The sequence below is a fragment of the Xiphophorus maculatus genome, chromosome 20, assembly GCF_002775205.1.
Source record: "Xiphophorus maculatus strain JP 163 A chromosome 20, X_maculatus-5.0-male, whole genome shotgun sequence".
In the NCBI taxonomy this organism is placed as follows: domain Eukaryota; kingdom Metazoa; phylum Chordata; class Actinopteri; order Cyprinodontiformes; family Poeciliidae; genus Xiphophorus; species Xiphophorus maculatus.
In genome coordinates, this window is record NC_036462.1 from 30582405 (window position 1) to 30598590 (window position 16186).

General features: G+C 41.3%; 2 protein-coding genes and 1 pseudogene across 2 annotated transcripts; 2 read left to right on the forward strand and 1 right to left on the reverse strand.

Annotated features, from left to right (window-relative positions):
* Nucleotides 1-621: 621 nt before the first annotated feature.
* Nucleotides 622-2982, reverse strand: LOC111605845 (TP53-regulating kinase-like). The gene is made up of 2 exons (XM_023324888.1): nucleotides 2699-2982; nucleotides 622-1246 (listed from the first exon to the last, which is right to left on the reverse strand). Exons 1-2 carry the CDS (start codon nucleotides 2901-2903, stop codon nucleotides 759-761), a joined length of 693 nt encoding a protein of 230 aa, XP_023180656.1. The 5' UTR covers nucleotides 2904-2982; the 3' UTR covers nucleotides 622-758.
* A 1514-nt stretch (nucleotides 2983-4496) lies between these two features.
* On the forward strand, nucleotides 4497-7644 carry LOC111605812 (annotated as a pseudogene).
* A 7699-nt stretch (nucleotides 7645-15343) lies between these two features.
* LOC111605813 (uncharacterized protein C1orf50 homolog) lies at nucleotides 15344-15892 on the forward strand. Its single transcript, XM_023324623.1, has 3 exons — nucleotides 15344-15406; nucleotides 15481-15567; nucleotides 15668-15892. Exons 1-3 carry the CDS (start codon nucleotides 15344-15346, stop codon nucleotides 15890-15892), a joined length of 375 nt encoding a protein of 124 aa, XP_023180391.1.
* The last annotated feature ends 294 nt before the right edge of the window (nucleotides 15893-16186 follow it).

Consider the following 16186-nt stretch of genomic DNA (forward strand, 5'->3'; position numbering starts at 1 on the left):
CTTCTACCGTTAGCGGATAATGGACTCAACTGAGGTTAGTTAAGGGTTATTTTATGTAACCGAGTAATAAGAATAAAAAGCTCATGTTGGATGATTAAAATAAGTCAATAACCATCTAAAGTGCTTAACACTACAGACACTTCAGACACTCAAAACAATATTCAAATAATTTATCATATCTGCAGTAATTCCTTCAGTGTTGATATCTGTATTCCTGACAAGTTCCTGTTTTGCATTAAATTATGGAAAATAATATCACTGCTGCTGCGTCGTTTCTCAACCTCATTCCATTACGGTTTTCCGTGGTTTCTGTGGGAAATTTGAACACTTCTGTAAGAATAACAGAACAAATAGTTTTCGATGCTGTTGAAGCTCTCTGCAAACCAGGAATTTGACTTTAAGACTCCTGCTTGTTGACCACCCAGCCTCTATTCCATGTTAATCAAATTTATGCTCTTTGGGGATGAGTCTGATCTATACACTGTAATTGGATCAAAAGGTGTGGGAACTTTTATCCACACCTTTCTTAACACACAGATCCTATCAATTTCTATGGAACAATAAACAGAGGGAACCTCAATTTGCAATGTAACATTCAGTACGGATAAAAAGAAGCATTAATAACTTGCAACATTTTATTAACAAGTGTGTTTGTTTCATTTATAGCACAGCATCATACAGATTAATAACTTCACCCTGTCCAATCGTTGACCACTCGTCTGAACCTCAAAGTAAGTGTTCGTCCGTCCACCTCATGATCACCCCACCATGGACCTCTTCCTCCCTCTCAGCCGTACCTCGTCAAGCTTTTTGATGACTGACGCCGACATCTTGGAAGTGGCAGCGTAGCTCTTTAGCAGCTTCTCAAACAGCATGTCTGTGTCGGGGTGAGTACTGAGAAAAGCCTTCTCCAGGACAAACAGATCCACGCCCTTGTCCTCGGGCAAAGCCGAAATGTAACTCAGGCCGAAGTCGATGAAGACGAGCTCCGGTTCCGTGGCCTCTGGCCGGTGCCTCAGCAGCATGTTGGAGGTGGTCAGGTCGCCGTGGATGACGTTCTCGTCGTGCATTTTGGCTAAGATCCGACCGACTCTCTCGGCTAGCTCGTGCAGACCTCGGTCTGCGCAGGAGTCGCGCCGCTGAACGGAGTTGATGTGGTCACGCAGAGTCGAGGAGCCAACGATTTCCTCCAAGAAGATGCAGTGGTACTTGTAGTCCACGAAGTAGACAGCTGGAGCCGGAATACCTGATGAGGAAAAATAAAACATGGTCAAGTACATTACATCAGTCTGTAAAAAAAAAAAAAAAAAGAGTTTTGTTTGTTTTGTTTTTTGTAAAACTATTTAAAAAAAAAAAATTAATTCAATCTGAATATAGAACTCAAAATATTGGGACAAAATTGGGCAAACAAAAACTGACAGTGAATTTTCTTAAGAAAAGTTTATTTATGAAAGACAGCAACCTAAGAGGTTTATGTGTTGCTATATTTCACACATGTTTAAGTTTAATAAGGTGAGAGAAGAAATTAAATTCTGTTTTTTTTAATTGAGCATATAAAACATAGCCTTTCATGTTATGAAAAGACGGTCGGCCATCTTGATGCAATAGAAAACTCGGGTTTATAGGAGAATGGCCGCTTATCAATTAATCGTTAGTCAATTGATAAGATCAATCAACTGCAGATTAACTACATGGATGTTTACTTGGAAGTTTTGTTGTTGTTGTTGTTTGTCTACTTGTTTCGACTAACTGTAACGCTATTTATTTATCTATTTGGGCAGAGACCACGTACAACATTTCATCAACCTTTTAAAAGAAGAGATGCCTGATACCAGGCTATAGGGAAAACACTAAAATATGATTTAACAGATCATGGTTTAAAGCCAGTCTACACACACACACACACACACACACAAATGTGTGTGATCAGTTACGTACATACTTGATAAGTCATTCAGATCTCACTAAAATCAAGCACACCAAACTACAGACCAATTCATGAAATAATTGATTTGCCTTCATCAATAATGAATACAAATCTGCTTATTTATCAGACATATTTTTGCCAAATTACTAGAACTTTGTTGATGGTCCTTAAGGGAAATACTGCGTTACGGAGGCACTTAAACACATGATATGAAAACATCGCTGCATGTTCTTTTGTTGTTGTTGTTTTTTTGTTATATATATGGGCTGAAGTCCATATATATATATATATATATATATATATATATATATATATATATATATATATATACAGTACAGACCAAAAGTTTGGACACACCTTTTAATTCAATGAGTTTCCTTTATTTTCATGACTATTGACATTGTAGATTCACACTGAAGGCATCAAAACTATGAATAACACATGTGGAAATATGCACTAAACAAAAAAGTGTAAAACAACTGAAAATAGCCCTTATATTCTAGTTTCTTCAAAGTAGCAACCTTTAGCTGTGATTACTGCTTTGCTCACACTCTGCATTTTCTTGATGAGCTTCAAGAGGTCGTCACCTGAAATGGTTTTCACTTCATAGGTCAACCTGCCCTGTTAGGTTAATAAGTGGGATTTCTTGCCTTATAAATAGTCATGAAAATAAAGAAAACCCATTGAATTAGAAGGTGTGTCCAAACCTTTGGTCTGTACTGTATATATAAACACTGGGTGAACGTCTGCCGAACTTCACCGAGGACCCACCTGCTTTTCTGCAGCGCAGGATGGAGCGGACCTCATGAGCTGTTCTGCGAGAGTTCAGCTTGTCGTGCAGCTCTGGATGTCGGTAGAGTTTAGGAAACCTTTCTTTGATTATTGTCGGCTTTCCTAAGAACGCTGCCCGATACAAGCGAGCTTCCGCTCCTTGTTTGACCAACTCCGCCGTAGAGAGAAACTGAGGGACCGCCATGACGCTCCGACGGGTCCACTCGGAGAATGTTCCTCCTTCTTCTTCTTCTTCTTCTTCTCCTCCTCCTCCTCCTCCTTCTTCTTCTTCTTGGATTTATTGGCGGTTGGCAACAAACTTTTAGTAGCATTACCGCCACTTACTGGTATGGAGTGTGGTTCGTGATGGTCTATCTATTTATATATATATATATAAACTCCTACTACTACTACTACTAATAATAAATGAAATAAATTAAATAAATCCTACCTATACATATAAATATAAATAATTTGTAATGACACTTGTTCTCTGAGCTACTGCTGTAAGTTTCATATCAACAGGACAATAGACAGGGGATGCAAATATTGGCTGGCTCAGAAATTAAAATGCATCCTCCTACATTAATAGACTAGACAGTAAAGGATGATATAAAATGTTCTATATAACGGGCTTCTGTTTTGTAATGCTTTAAGCTATTATGGTGTTAAAAGAAAAAATCGGGGGAATTTCAAACCATCTGCGGAGAACATTTTCATCAGACACTGAAAAACCTTCGACTCATACAGTGTGTCTCAATAAAGGTGTAAAAACCGTATTTATTTCAAATAATCTGCGAAATAAAAACCCACCGTTTTAGGGCTTACATGGTTAAGAAACGTGATAATGTTACGAATATCTTTAAAAGTTTCGTCTTCGGTCATATTTCAGAAATAATAACGCCTCGAATCAGAAACGAGGTAAAACAAGAAACTTTTTTTCTTCGCCGTTAGGCACTTTTAACAGCAAACCAAACGCGACGTTTCGGTGAGGATCAACCTTCTTCAGGCCGTTTGCTGCTCCAACTGAGGAACTCAGTGCAACAACAACTATTTATAAACAAAAACTCCAAACTTCGAATTTACAAAGTATTTACAGTCAGCCGGGCTCTGATTGGCCCTTAGGATTCATATTGTAACGTCATCTGTATCCATGAGGGAGGATGAGGATGATGATGTCATCATTCTGGGGAGGACAGAGCTGCAGACACACACTCTTCTGTTTCTGAATCTGTTGTGGGTAAAATGTGTTTTTCCTCTAAACCCTCCACTAGAAACAAAAATATAAGATCCTTATTTCAGAAGAACATTGCTACTACACCTTATGTGACCCACTACTGGAGACAGTTTTTGTTTCTGATATCAAATGGTCAACGGTTTGGACTCTCCCCTCCAAATACTTCGTTAGGAACAAACCTTGTGATGTGTGCTTCAAACTTCTCCACTGGTGCTACCCTGCAAAACAAAACCTGCCCCAGGATATAGACCGTAGCTGCTCTTTCTGTAATTTGGACAATGAGACAATAGTCCACTTATTCTGGAGGTGACCCTTCGCTGTCTCATTCTGGAAAGACTTTGTTTATTATATTCAATCTCATATTCTCAATAGTTTTTCACTTTTATACACAGATGTACTTTTTGGTTTCTACAATGTCTGTCCTGCTAATAAGAATCATTTTTATGTAATTAATCTATTGTTAATTCTAGTTAAATTTCATATTCATAAATGCAAATTTTCTGGCACAAAGCCTCTATTTGATCTGTTTTTATCTGAATTACAACACTATGCAGGGTCTATATGGACCTCTACCAATCCCAGGGCTGTGGGGAATCTGGAAGCCCTGAAGTTCGTTGGTTGTATTCCCTGAAGCGATGCCTTGTGTTTGTTTCTGTTTTGGCTCCTTGTGTTATGCTTTCTGTTGTTTTTTTTCCCTTGTATCCCCTGGCACTTTGTTTTTCTCGTTTTCCCCTTTTGTATACATTGTATTAACATTTTGATGCAATAAATAAAAAATAAAAAAACTCCAGTAGCAGCACGGGTCAGCACGACGTTGGATTTCCATATTGGATTTAACATTGCATTTCTTTCATAGCTTTTCTGATACATTGGTTGGACAGTCAAAATGTCGCCATTTAAAACTGATTTTTTTTAACAATATCCCAAATTAAACAAATGCTTATCTTGGCTCTGGATTGGCTAAACACAGTCAGAAAATACAGGAGTTCTTCCACGAGACCAGCAACACCAGAAGTATGTGGCAAGGCATAAAGGCGATCACAGATTACAATCCATCCTCCCCCCAGTGGGTGAAGTTGATGCTGACTTTCTAAATGGACTCAATAACTTTGTTGGGAGGTTCGAGGCACTGAACAGTACTCCAGCAAAGAAAACTGTTCCCCACCAGGAAGAGGAGGCACTCTGCCTGGACACAGCCGATGTGTTGAGACTCTGAAGAGTCACCCACGGAAGGCCCCAGGCCCCGACAACATACCTGGGCGGGTGTTCAGGGAATGCGCAGGTCAGCTGGCTGGTGTCCTAACAGACATTTTAACACCTCACTGGACCAAGCCAAACTGGACCAAGCCACAGTGCCAGCCTGTCTCAACACTGCCTCCATCATTCCGGTGCCAAAGAAACCTCAAGTCACCTCTTTCAACGATTACCGGCCTGTGGCACTGACTCCCATCATGATGAAGTGCTTTGAAAGGCTGGTAAAAGAACACATCGTCTCCAGACTCCCCTCCACATTCGACCCGTTCCAGTTTGCCTACCGCCGAAACCGCTCCACTGAGGACGCCATCTCCTCCGCCCTACCTGAGCCTGGCTCACCTGGAGGAGAAGAACACTCATGTGCGGATGTTGTTCCTGGACTTCAGCTCAGCGTTCAACACAATCATCCCACAGCATCTGGCAGGAAAACTGGGACACCTGGGCTTCAGCACCCCCCCTGCGCAACTGGCTGCTAGACTTCCTCACCGACAGATCTCAGTCAGTCCGGATCGGACAACACACCTCCGATGTCATCGGGGTCAGTGCGACGTGTTCTCATCCGTCTCTTCCTGACCCAGGACCATCCCACCAGAGCAGCAGGCCGAGGTAGATGAGCTGGCTGCCGCTCTCTCTGAGCTGCAGGCCACCACCGTGCATGAATACCAGGAAGTGGTAGGCGCCGACACGGACACACACGGTCGAAGTTGTGGTGTGTAATTGTGTGTTCAGTTGAAGTCTGACACTGTCGTTTTCCTTTCAGAACGTCAAAAACGAAAACATTGCAGAGTGGAAAACCAAAATAGCAGAGAAGACGCAGAAGCTGGTATGTGATCCAGACTCGTATGTCTAAGCTCGCCGAGTCTCTGCTGTGTCTATAAACGTGTACATGTGTGTCTATTTGTGTTTCAGTCCCAAGTGAAGGTGGACGTCATTAACCTGAAAGAGGACATCACCAAACTCAAGTCTCAGATCGTGGAGTCTCCAGAGGAACTGAAGAGCCAGAAGGAGAAGATGAAGGAAGCTGTGAAGAAAATCAAGAACTCCATAGTAAGTAGGAAAATGTTTGGTCTGCAGATGTAACTCGATCTTTCCTGCGTTGCACTAGTTACTAGGATTAAACCGTCTGTTATATAAAAGTATATAACAATCTAAGGTCAACTCTATAAATCTATAAACTGGATGTATTTGGGTGAAAAATAACCAACTTCTGTAGGACAACATTACAAAAGGTTTGGGCCTAAGAGCACAAATGACTGGACAAAACCATGGCACAGATGAAGAAAAGATAAAGACGGGGAGCGCCTGATCTTAATGTCACATCATAGCAGTTTCTGAAGTGTTTAGTCAAGCATAAGAACAATCTGAGTAACAGAAGACATTTTGTGTAATTAGAATAACATAGAAATACAACCCTGTTACAGAATAGAGCCAATATGTTGGGATTTCTCGCACACCCGTTTAATTTTTAAATTTTTAATTTTTTTTACTTTAAGGCAGAAACAGACGAGTATGTGGTGGAGATGCAGAACAGGGTGCAGAGCGTGGCCCACGCTGAGGCCGAGCTCCAGCAGATGAACAGCCTGCTGCAGGACCTGGAGAGCAGCATGAACAACACCAGGCTGCGTCAGGAAGAGGTACGCTCCGCTCTTACATCCACCTGGGTGTCGGGTTTCAAATTCCTAAGCTTCCATCTTTTTCAGAGACGATCCCTCTGACTGAGCTATCGTTCGGTGTTTAGATGTTCGAAGCTAGAAGAGACATGCCTGCAGCCAGAAGACGATTCTACAAAATAAACGCCACACGTTTCCTATTTTTATTTGTAAAAACATTTTTCCATTCACATAACAGTTATTCAGTCACTTGTGTTGCTCTGCTGGGTGAAACCCCAACAAAACGGTTTGTGGTTGTGGTATGACAAAATATGAACAGAACAGCTGTCAGAGTGGGGAAATGTGACCTAATGTTCACTATAGAACGCACACAGTAGAAGTTGGTAAAGGGAAAACAATATTTAAAGGTTGTTTTTTTTGTTTCTAATGTTGCATGTTAACAGTACCAGGAGCTGTTGATTCAAAGCTAGAAGATGCAAAAGGAGCTGAAAAGTCTGTGCAGCGAGGAGGTCCAGCTGAAGCGGGCTCTGGGCATGAAGCTGGATAAGGAGTGCAAACAGAACATCCGCAGGCAGAAGAAGAGAGAGACGAAGGAACACCATGTCCAGGAAGTGCTGGGGTACCGACTCAAACGTCTCGACCCGTAGAGTTAACCTGAGCAATGCGTTCGTTTGGCAACCTAACACCAGCTGTTCTCCAGGCAGTGCAACCAAATCCACCAGAAACGCGAGGAGATGGCGGATAAGATCCAAGCGATCATCGGAGAGACCCGTCAGCTGAAGGCCAAGATCAAGAGCCTGAGAGACGTCTGCAGCAAAGAGACGGAGAAGGCCCAGGTACGTTGATGATAGGCCCAGGTACAGCCTCTGACGTTTAAGGGCGAAAGCTTTGCGGGGCTCTAGAGGTAGGTAATTTTAAAGACACACGTGAAAGTGTGACGTCTAAAACAAAGTTTTGACATTAAAGCATTTCTATCAACAGGACTGAAGTAAGGAAGAGAGAACATCCAGAAACATTCAAAGAAAAGAAATCCGAAAGCCTAGAGAACTGTTCAACTAAAGAAGCAACATTAACGTACAGTACTGAAACGAAACAAAATGACAAGCACAAGATCTTGTATTCTTCATTGATGACCCTTCCTTCCACTGCATCATCGTACACCTCCTTTTCAGCCATGTCCCAAACCTCACAATGACACAATGGACAAAAACAAAGGAAGTCGCAAACTGCTACTTCTTAGCAGATCCGTGGCTAGTTGTCAGAGCTGAGCGTCATCACTCACTCTAAATTTTGCTCACTCTAAATTGCGTGTCAATCATATGAAAACCTTAAAAATCATAAATAGGCCACCCATTCCCTTCGTAGCTATGTGCTTTTAAAATGTATGGTGATTGCGCCCTCTACTGGTGATTACGGAGCACTGGGATCAGTCAGACTGTTGGTATTGGAATAATAGAAGCAGCTGGGCTGCAGTACACTGCCGGTATCTCTGGCCCTCTCTGTTACTCATTGCTTCTTCAGTTGAATTGAATTGAATTCAAAAATACTTTGTTGATCCCAAAGTAGAGGAATAAAGCATTCTATCCCTGAAATTGTGATTCCTTAAAACCTGATGCTTCCAGTGTTCAGGTTCATTTTCTGTCTGAACACATAGGAAATCTTAAAAACTAAGTTTCTAGTTGTTTCCATCATTTATGTGTCTGTTAGGAGTGTTGAAATGGAGTTACAACAATGTGGGAAAAATAAACGTTTTCTCACCGAGAGAAGCTTAAAATGGCCATTTCTTAAAATCTGATGCCTGTTTTGAATGTTCAGATTGATTTAGTGTCTGAGCACACCACGAAGCTTAAAATGGAAGTTTCTAGTTATTTTTGAACAGACACATGTTTGTATGGGGTTAGTGCCAGTGGACGCCTTATTTCCATTTCCATCTGCCTCCTACAAACGAATTTGGAGTTGCTCTTTATTTCCCAAAGTTATGGGGGGAGGAAAGGAGAGAATCGATATTTCAGCTGCCAGAAATAATCCGTTCCCCCTCCCTAACATGGGAACAAATTAATTTTCCAGAAAAGTCTTTAACGGTGCTTATTCCTCTCTTCATCAACAACGAATCCTGTGAATTTGGTGACATTTTATCATTATTTGCCAAAGTTATGAGGGGGGAATTGTATATTTTAGCCATCTGAAATAATCCGTTCCCCCTCCCTAACATGGGAACAAATTAATTTTCCAGAAAGTCTTTAACGGTGCTTATTCCTCTCTTCATCAACAACGAATCCTGTGAATTTGGTGACATTTTATCATTATTTGCCAAAGTTATGAGGGGGGAATTGTATATTTTAGCCATCTGAAATAATCCGTTTCCCCTCTATAACATGGGAACAAATGTTAAACAAGTCTTTAACTCTGTTTATTCCTCTCTTCATCAACAATAAATTATGTAAGTTTGAAAACATTTGCTCATTATTTGCCAAAGTTAAAAGGGGGAACCACATATTTTAGCTGCCTGAAATAACCTGTTCCCCAGACATAACATGGGAGATAATTGTTTTTCTCACAATCTCCTTTAACTGTTCTTAGTCTCCTCTTCATCAGTAACAAATCCTGTGAATTTGGTAATATATACCCTTTATTTACCAAACTTACTTGGGGGGGAACCATATATTTTAGCCACTTGAAAAAATTTGTTCCCCCTCCATGACATGGGACCTTATTATTTTTTCACAAACTCTTTAAACTATGTCGATTCCTCTCTTCATCAACAACAAATCCTGTGGATTTGGTGACATTTGATTATTATTTTCCAAAGTTAAAGGAGGAGAACCAAATACTTTAGCCACCTGATATAATCCGTTCCCACTCTATAACATGGGAATAAATTAATTTACCAGCAACTCTTTAACTGTTGCTTTGGAAACATTTGCTCTTCATTTCACAAAGGTAAGAGGCTTTGGGGTTTAAACTATCTTTCCATAGCTACCTTATATTAAAGTCCTGTAAGGATAAATACCAAACATAGTTTTCAAAATGTCACTTATTAACCATTATACAACATACATAAACCAACACACCACAGCAAACTCAGGAACCTAAGGCAACATGCAAAGTACTGATTTTACTGGTTTTAGTTTTTGCCTAATTGATGATATTGTTTGTTTTTTTGCCCCTGTTTTATTTATTTTTCTGCAGGCTGAGGTTGATGCTGCTGTCCAGCTGCTACTGAAGCTGAAAATGGGCTACAAACAGATGACTGGTCAGGACTACAAAGCAGGACGTCAGTGAACGATGCTGCGCCGAACAACAGAACGGCAGCAGATTTGGCCGGTGAGGACGACACGGTGGATCCATGGACCGTTTCAACCACCAACGCCAAGGGAGCCGATTATGACAAATTAATAGGTGAGAGTCCAGTTAGCTTTAAGTCTGAGGGGAGGGATAATCCACCGTGGCGGATTGATAAACAATGCTTTCTCTTATTTCATTTTATTTTGTATTTTTAGTGAGGTTTGGGAGCAGTAAAATCGACCAGGAGCTGGTGGATAAGAAGGTTTGTGGACAGAAGCCCCATCACTTCCTACGAAGAGGAGTTTTCTTCTCACACACATGTTTGTTCTTCCAATTAATAACTGACAGATTAATCATATTAATGCAAAACTTTTCACATTATAACTATGAACTTCAGTGTGCTTTATTTTAGTGCATAATTTAGCATAATGTTTTACATCTTTTGGAAATAAAAATGATTTCCGATTGTTTTCAGCTCCCTCACTGCAAAAACACTAAACCTCACCACGTAGTTTTGGTCCAGTTTATTGTGCAAACATCTTAGTACATTTAGGATAAGACACAACTAACTTATGAGTAACTTTTCAGGAAGATATAGGAGCTTGTTTTACGTCAGTGATTCCTTAATATTGATGGAAAAAATACTAGATTATTTCACTTATAACTGGGGAAGAATGTTTTGTTTAAGTATCATATTCTGTGAATGGAACTAATAATTCTTCAGCAATTTTAAGGAATTATTTACTTAAACAAGCTTCTATATCTTGCTGAAAAGTTTAGTCATTTTTGTCTTATTTTAAGTGTACTAAAATATTTTCACTAGAAACTGGACAAAAAGAAAAAAAAACTTGGTAAAGTGTTGTCTTCAAAATTCAACTTTACTGATCCCAAAGGGAAATTAAATGTTGTTGTGAGTCATATAGATTTGGTTTATGATAACATTACCCAAACCACGAATTTCAGTAATTACATTCAAACTAATCAAACTCAATTCTCAGAAAATAATCCTAAATAATAACTAATTAAAATGGATTTTAAACACAGAAATAGTCTAATTATGGTAAGGCTGAACAATATTACAATATCATGAAATAAGTGTCTTATATCTGTATCAATAATGTTTTTGTTAGTTTTTCTGTTTTCAATATTTGGAATACATTCTTGTTTAATCCATAGTTTTCACATCACAATGCTTTTTAATTTCTTTTTTTTATTCTAAGCAATTATGAGGAATGGAGGTGAAACCAGAAACTGCTGCTGCGCAAGTGACTCAACAGGCTGTTGCTAGGTAACCAAAGAGCGAGAACATTATTTGATTCCACCAACCTTGCTTAGCTAGAGAGAGGTTGAGTTGGCGTCAGCTGGGTCAACAGGCCCGTTTCCCCTTTTTCTGTTTTCGGACACAATGTTTCCTTTTGACCTGTGGTCCTCGCACCCTGCTGTGCCAGTCCATTGTCTCCCCAGTGTGGATTTCAGCCTTGGTGACATATTACCAGCTGAACTGTCTCCAATAGCCATCAGCTAAGCCGAGCAGCGTTCAGCCGTAAAGTTTGTTTTTATTCAAACTTCAGCAGTTTTTCTAGTTGTTCTGCTGAGGCAGTGACATCAATGTGTGACATCACGCAAATTGATGTCACAAAGAGCGATGCACACTTTGTGGAGCTAGAGGGCATCACAGAGCTGCACGCTTGAATTCTACGGTCATAACCATTGAAGAAGAGAGACAGAGAGCACGTAGTAGTATCTTAACAAGAGATTGAAAATGAAAGCTTTTCGAGATAAAGAGGCAAATTCTAACACACAAGTAAAGAAAATCATTGAGAAGTTTTTGGATTTGTCCAGAGAAACGGGATCAACAATGAGTCGCAGCAGTAAGACATCATCTTGTGATTCTGGAAAGGAAAAAGTACAACAGACATTAGCTGAAGAGACACAGAAGCCCCATGGAATATTGAACGAAGTTGGCATGATGTCCATTGTAAAACAGTCTCTGATTGAAAGAAATGAGGAGCTGAAGATGCAAGTTCTGAACATAGAACAAGCTGCATTTGAAAAAGACAAGCTTCAAGACAAAGACGAGGAATTAAACAAACTGTTGCACGTAAACAAAACGTTAAAGGAGAACAACACCACCCTGGAGCAGAATACCACTGCCTTGGAGAACAAAGCACCTCCCTGAAGCAGAGAATCAATGCCCTGGAGAAGGAAAAAAACACCCTGCAGCAGGAAAAAACTGCCCTAGGGCAGAAAAGCACCGCTCTTCAGCAGAGAAACAATGCCCTGGAGAAAGAAAAAAGTACCCTGGAGAAGGAAAAAACTGCCCTAGGGCAGAAAAGCACCGCTCTGGAACAGAGAATTAACACCCTGGAGAAAGAAAAAAGTACCCTGGAGAAGGAAAAAAACTGCTCTAGGGAATAAAAACACGACTCTGGAACATATAAACCATGCCCTGGAAAGGGAAAGAAATACCCTGGAGATGGAAAACACCATTTTCGATGAGATAAACACCGTCTTGGAGCAGAAAAGAGCCTCCTTGGAGGAGAAAAGCAACTTCTTGGAACAGATAAACACCCGCCCTGACGCTGAGAAGCACCTCTCTGGAGCAGAAATGTTCTATCTTGGAGAATATCAACACCGCCTTGGAGCAGGAAAACGAGATCCTGGAGCAGAAAAATACTGACTTAAAGAATATGAACACCGACCTGCAGCTTAAACTGGAGCAGCTGAACCAGAAAACCAGCGAAAACATCAAATCAGTTTCAGATCAGCTACAGAAGCAGCCTATATTCAGACGTGTCATCAGTGGCGTCTCCAATACCTTCCTGAAAATGTACCAAACAGGTACTATAAGGTACTGGATTGACACTTGGTACTGCTAAATAAAGAAGTGTGATGAGGGCTCCAAGCTTCATGCTTGAGTATCTGTGGCAGAAAGACTAGAGGACAACAGAACTACCGTGTCAGGGGAGCTTGACACTTGGGGACTTATGGTGGAAAAGCTTAACGCTTGAAAGATGTTGACAGGAGAGCTTGAGGCCCGCAGGACTGCGGTGCCATGGGAACTTGAGGCCATCGAACACAGGTCTCCTTCGTCACCAGACAATTCCTTTGTCGCCAGGTCATCAGACCCTTATTTATCTTATGAACTCTAGTTTTGCTTTTATTTTAGTTAGGCGTCAGATGAAGAGCTTGGTCTGCTGACCCCAAGCTCCTCCCGGCCTGCCTCCAGGGCTTCGTAGCGAGTCCTGTTGGTCTCCAGGCTGACCTCCAGGGCTTCGTAGCGAGTCCTGTTGGTCTCCAGGCTGACCTCCAGGGCTTCGTAGCGAGTCCTGTTGGTCTCCAGGCTGACCTCCAGGGCTTCGTAGCGAGTCCTGTTGGTCTCCAGGCTGACCTCCAGGGCTTCGTAGCGAGTCCTGTTGGTCTCCAGGCTGACCTCCAGGGCTTCGTAGCGAGTCCTGTTGGTCTCCAGGCTGACCTCCAGGGCTTCGTAGCGAGTCCTGTTGGTCTCCAGGCTGACCTCCAGGGCTTCGTATCGAGTCCTGTTGGTCCTCCAGGCTGACCTCCAGGGCTTCGTAGAGGGTCCCATCGGCCTCCAGGTTCGTATTTGGTTTATGTATGTTGTATAATGGTTCATAAATTACATTTTGAAAACTATGTTTGATATTTATCCTTACAGGACTTTAATATAAGGTAGCTATGGAAAGATAGTTTAAATCTCAAAGCCCCTTACCTTTGTGAAATGAAGAGCAAATGTTTCCAAAGCACAGTTAAAGAGTTGCTGGTAAATTAATTTATTCCCATGTTATAGAGTGGGAACGGATTATATCAGGTGGCTAAAGTATTTGGTTCTCCTCCTTTAACTTTGGCAAATAATTTCTGGCAGCTGAAATATCGATTCTCTCCTCTCCTCCCCCCATAACTTGGGGAAATAAAGAGCAACTGTTTCCAAATTCTGAAAAAATATTATGTGATAGCATGTAATATACTATAAATTTCCTTAATCCAGTAATCTGTCATATTTTACATTAGAACAGGATTTACCAGGAAGTCTACACTCTCATCTTTTCAGGAAGTCTTAATTTTTGTGCCCTGCTATCAGCAGCTTCCATCCTCTATCAGCAACGAACAATTAGAAATACACACTTACGTGTTGGAAAACTGTGTTTGGTGACTGACTTTTATTTTTCAGACTTAAGTGACAAAAGTTGGAAAAAGAGCGATTCTCTTGGCGTTTAAAATAACAACACAAAACAGCGTAAGAAGACCTCGTTTATTTATTTATTTTACAATTCTGTTATAGCTTCTTTTTAAAACAACAGCTGCCGATTAAACTGAATGTTACAACCTTGACATGATTATATGAGTTGTTTTAGTTGTGTATGAGTTATATGAGTTGTCTTCCATTTCTCGGCCCGAGAAGGAGAAGGATCAGGCTTGGAAAGCTCTGAAGGAGAGAGAAAACATTCTCAAGCTATTAGATGGAGAAAAAGAAGCAATGTTTGGTTTTTCTTCTTTCTTTAACCCACATCTCATCCTGTCCTTACAGACTCAGACAGGAGAAAACTGCCCTGTAGTGTAAACATTTATGTGACATAGTTTTAATAGTGTGTAAAATCAGCCATCTGACTCTCAGCCTTGAGTAACGTTTTACTCAAATGATCTGAAAATGATGGTCAGATCATTTTCAGATCATTTTCAGATCATTTTCAGATCTGACCATCTGAAAATGATCAGATCCGCCTCTCTGGCTGCAATGCGCGCTCCCGACACAGGGGGCGCGGATTTTCACAGGGTAACAGAATTTCAGCACGGATCGTGCAGTGACGACACTGCGGACATAGAAATGAAGACGTAGATGTGCCTCTAACCCTGAAAGCTTTACGTCAGTATCGCCCCCTTTGCGTCGGGTGGACGCAGCTCCCCGCGGTCCGGACCGACGCAGCTAAACACCAGCTGACCAAATCCAGCTGCTTCGTGGAGCTTTATTGTAAGAAAATAAAATAATTTTATGATTGAAAATTTTGTATTGAAATTTTCTTAATTTCTATGGAAGCCCGTTTCCGTCACTCTGTTAAAAAAATAAATGATCTCATTATGATATAGTATCTCAAAATAATGAGTTACTATCTCATTATAATGAGACAGTGTTGTGGTGAACCTGGTTGAGACCAGCACGGCCCCCAGTGGGATGGAACTGGTCAGCTCCTATCAGACCAACAGAGTGGGGGACCCCATGGACCCCCACTCTGTTGGGGGTCCATGGGGTCCCCAACAGAGTGGGCAAGTGCATGTCACAATGCACTTGCCGAGCAAGTGCAGAAGGTGAGGCATGTTTTGTCAAGTTGTCTAGCTCACAAGAGCGTTTTCCCTCCTGAAGTGACGTGGATGTTTCTCAGGGGGACGACTTTGTCAAAGCCAACGCTTGCAACAAACTGACAGTAATCGCTGACCAGATCAGGTACCTGCAGGAGCAGGCCAAAAAGGTATGACCGTCGATTCACAAAATGGTTGTGTTTAGGTTCAGACGGGTCACGTTCACCCGTCGGATGGCGCGTGGCATTGATCGCCGTTTGACGACCGCAGGTTTTAGAAGAAGCAAAGAGAGACGCTGACCTCCACCATGCTGCCTGTAATATTGTGAAAAAGCCAGGCAACATGTACTACTTGTACCAGCGGCCGTCTGGACAGAAATACTTCTCCATCATCTCCCCTAAGGTTGGTTCCATGAAACGTGAACTTCGAGTTCTGTCACCTTCATTCATTTTTATGCATTATCTAACACAGTGGTTCGCAAACTTTTTTCAGTGATGTACCCCCTTAAAAATATATTTTTAGTCAAGTACCCCCTGACACAGGCAAAACATTTTTGGAATAAAAAAGAGGTACAGAGATCGTGGACGTAAATCCCATTAAAACATACTTTTCCATGTACGTTCTGTACTTCGTCGGCTCTGGTTTTGCCTTATTTTTCACTTTATCTGTACTTTCAGCAGCATTGCTGCTACGCTTTAGCTACATCTCCATAGTTACAGTGTAATCATGATAACGACAGGTCGTTGACGAGTGCCCTGGGTCAAACTAACTTGGTGGGGGGGTCAGTTA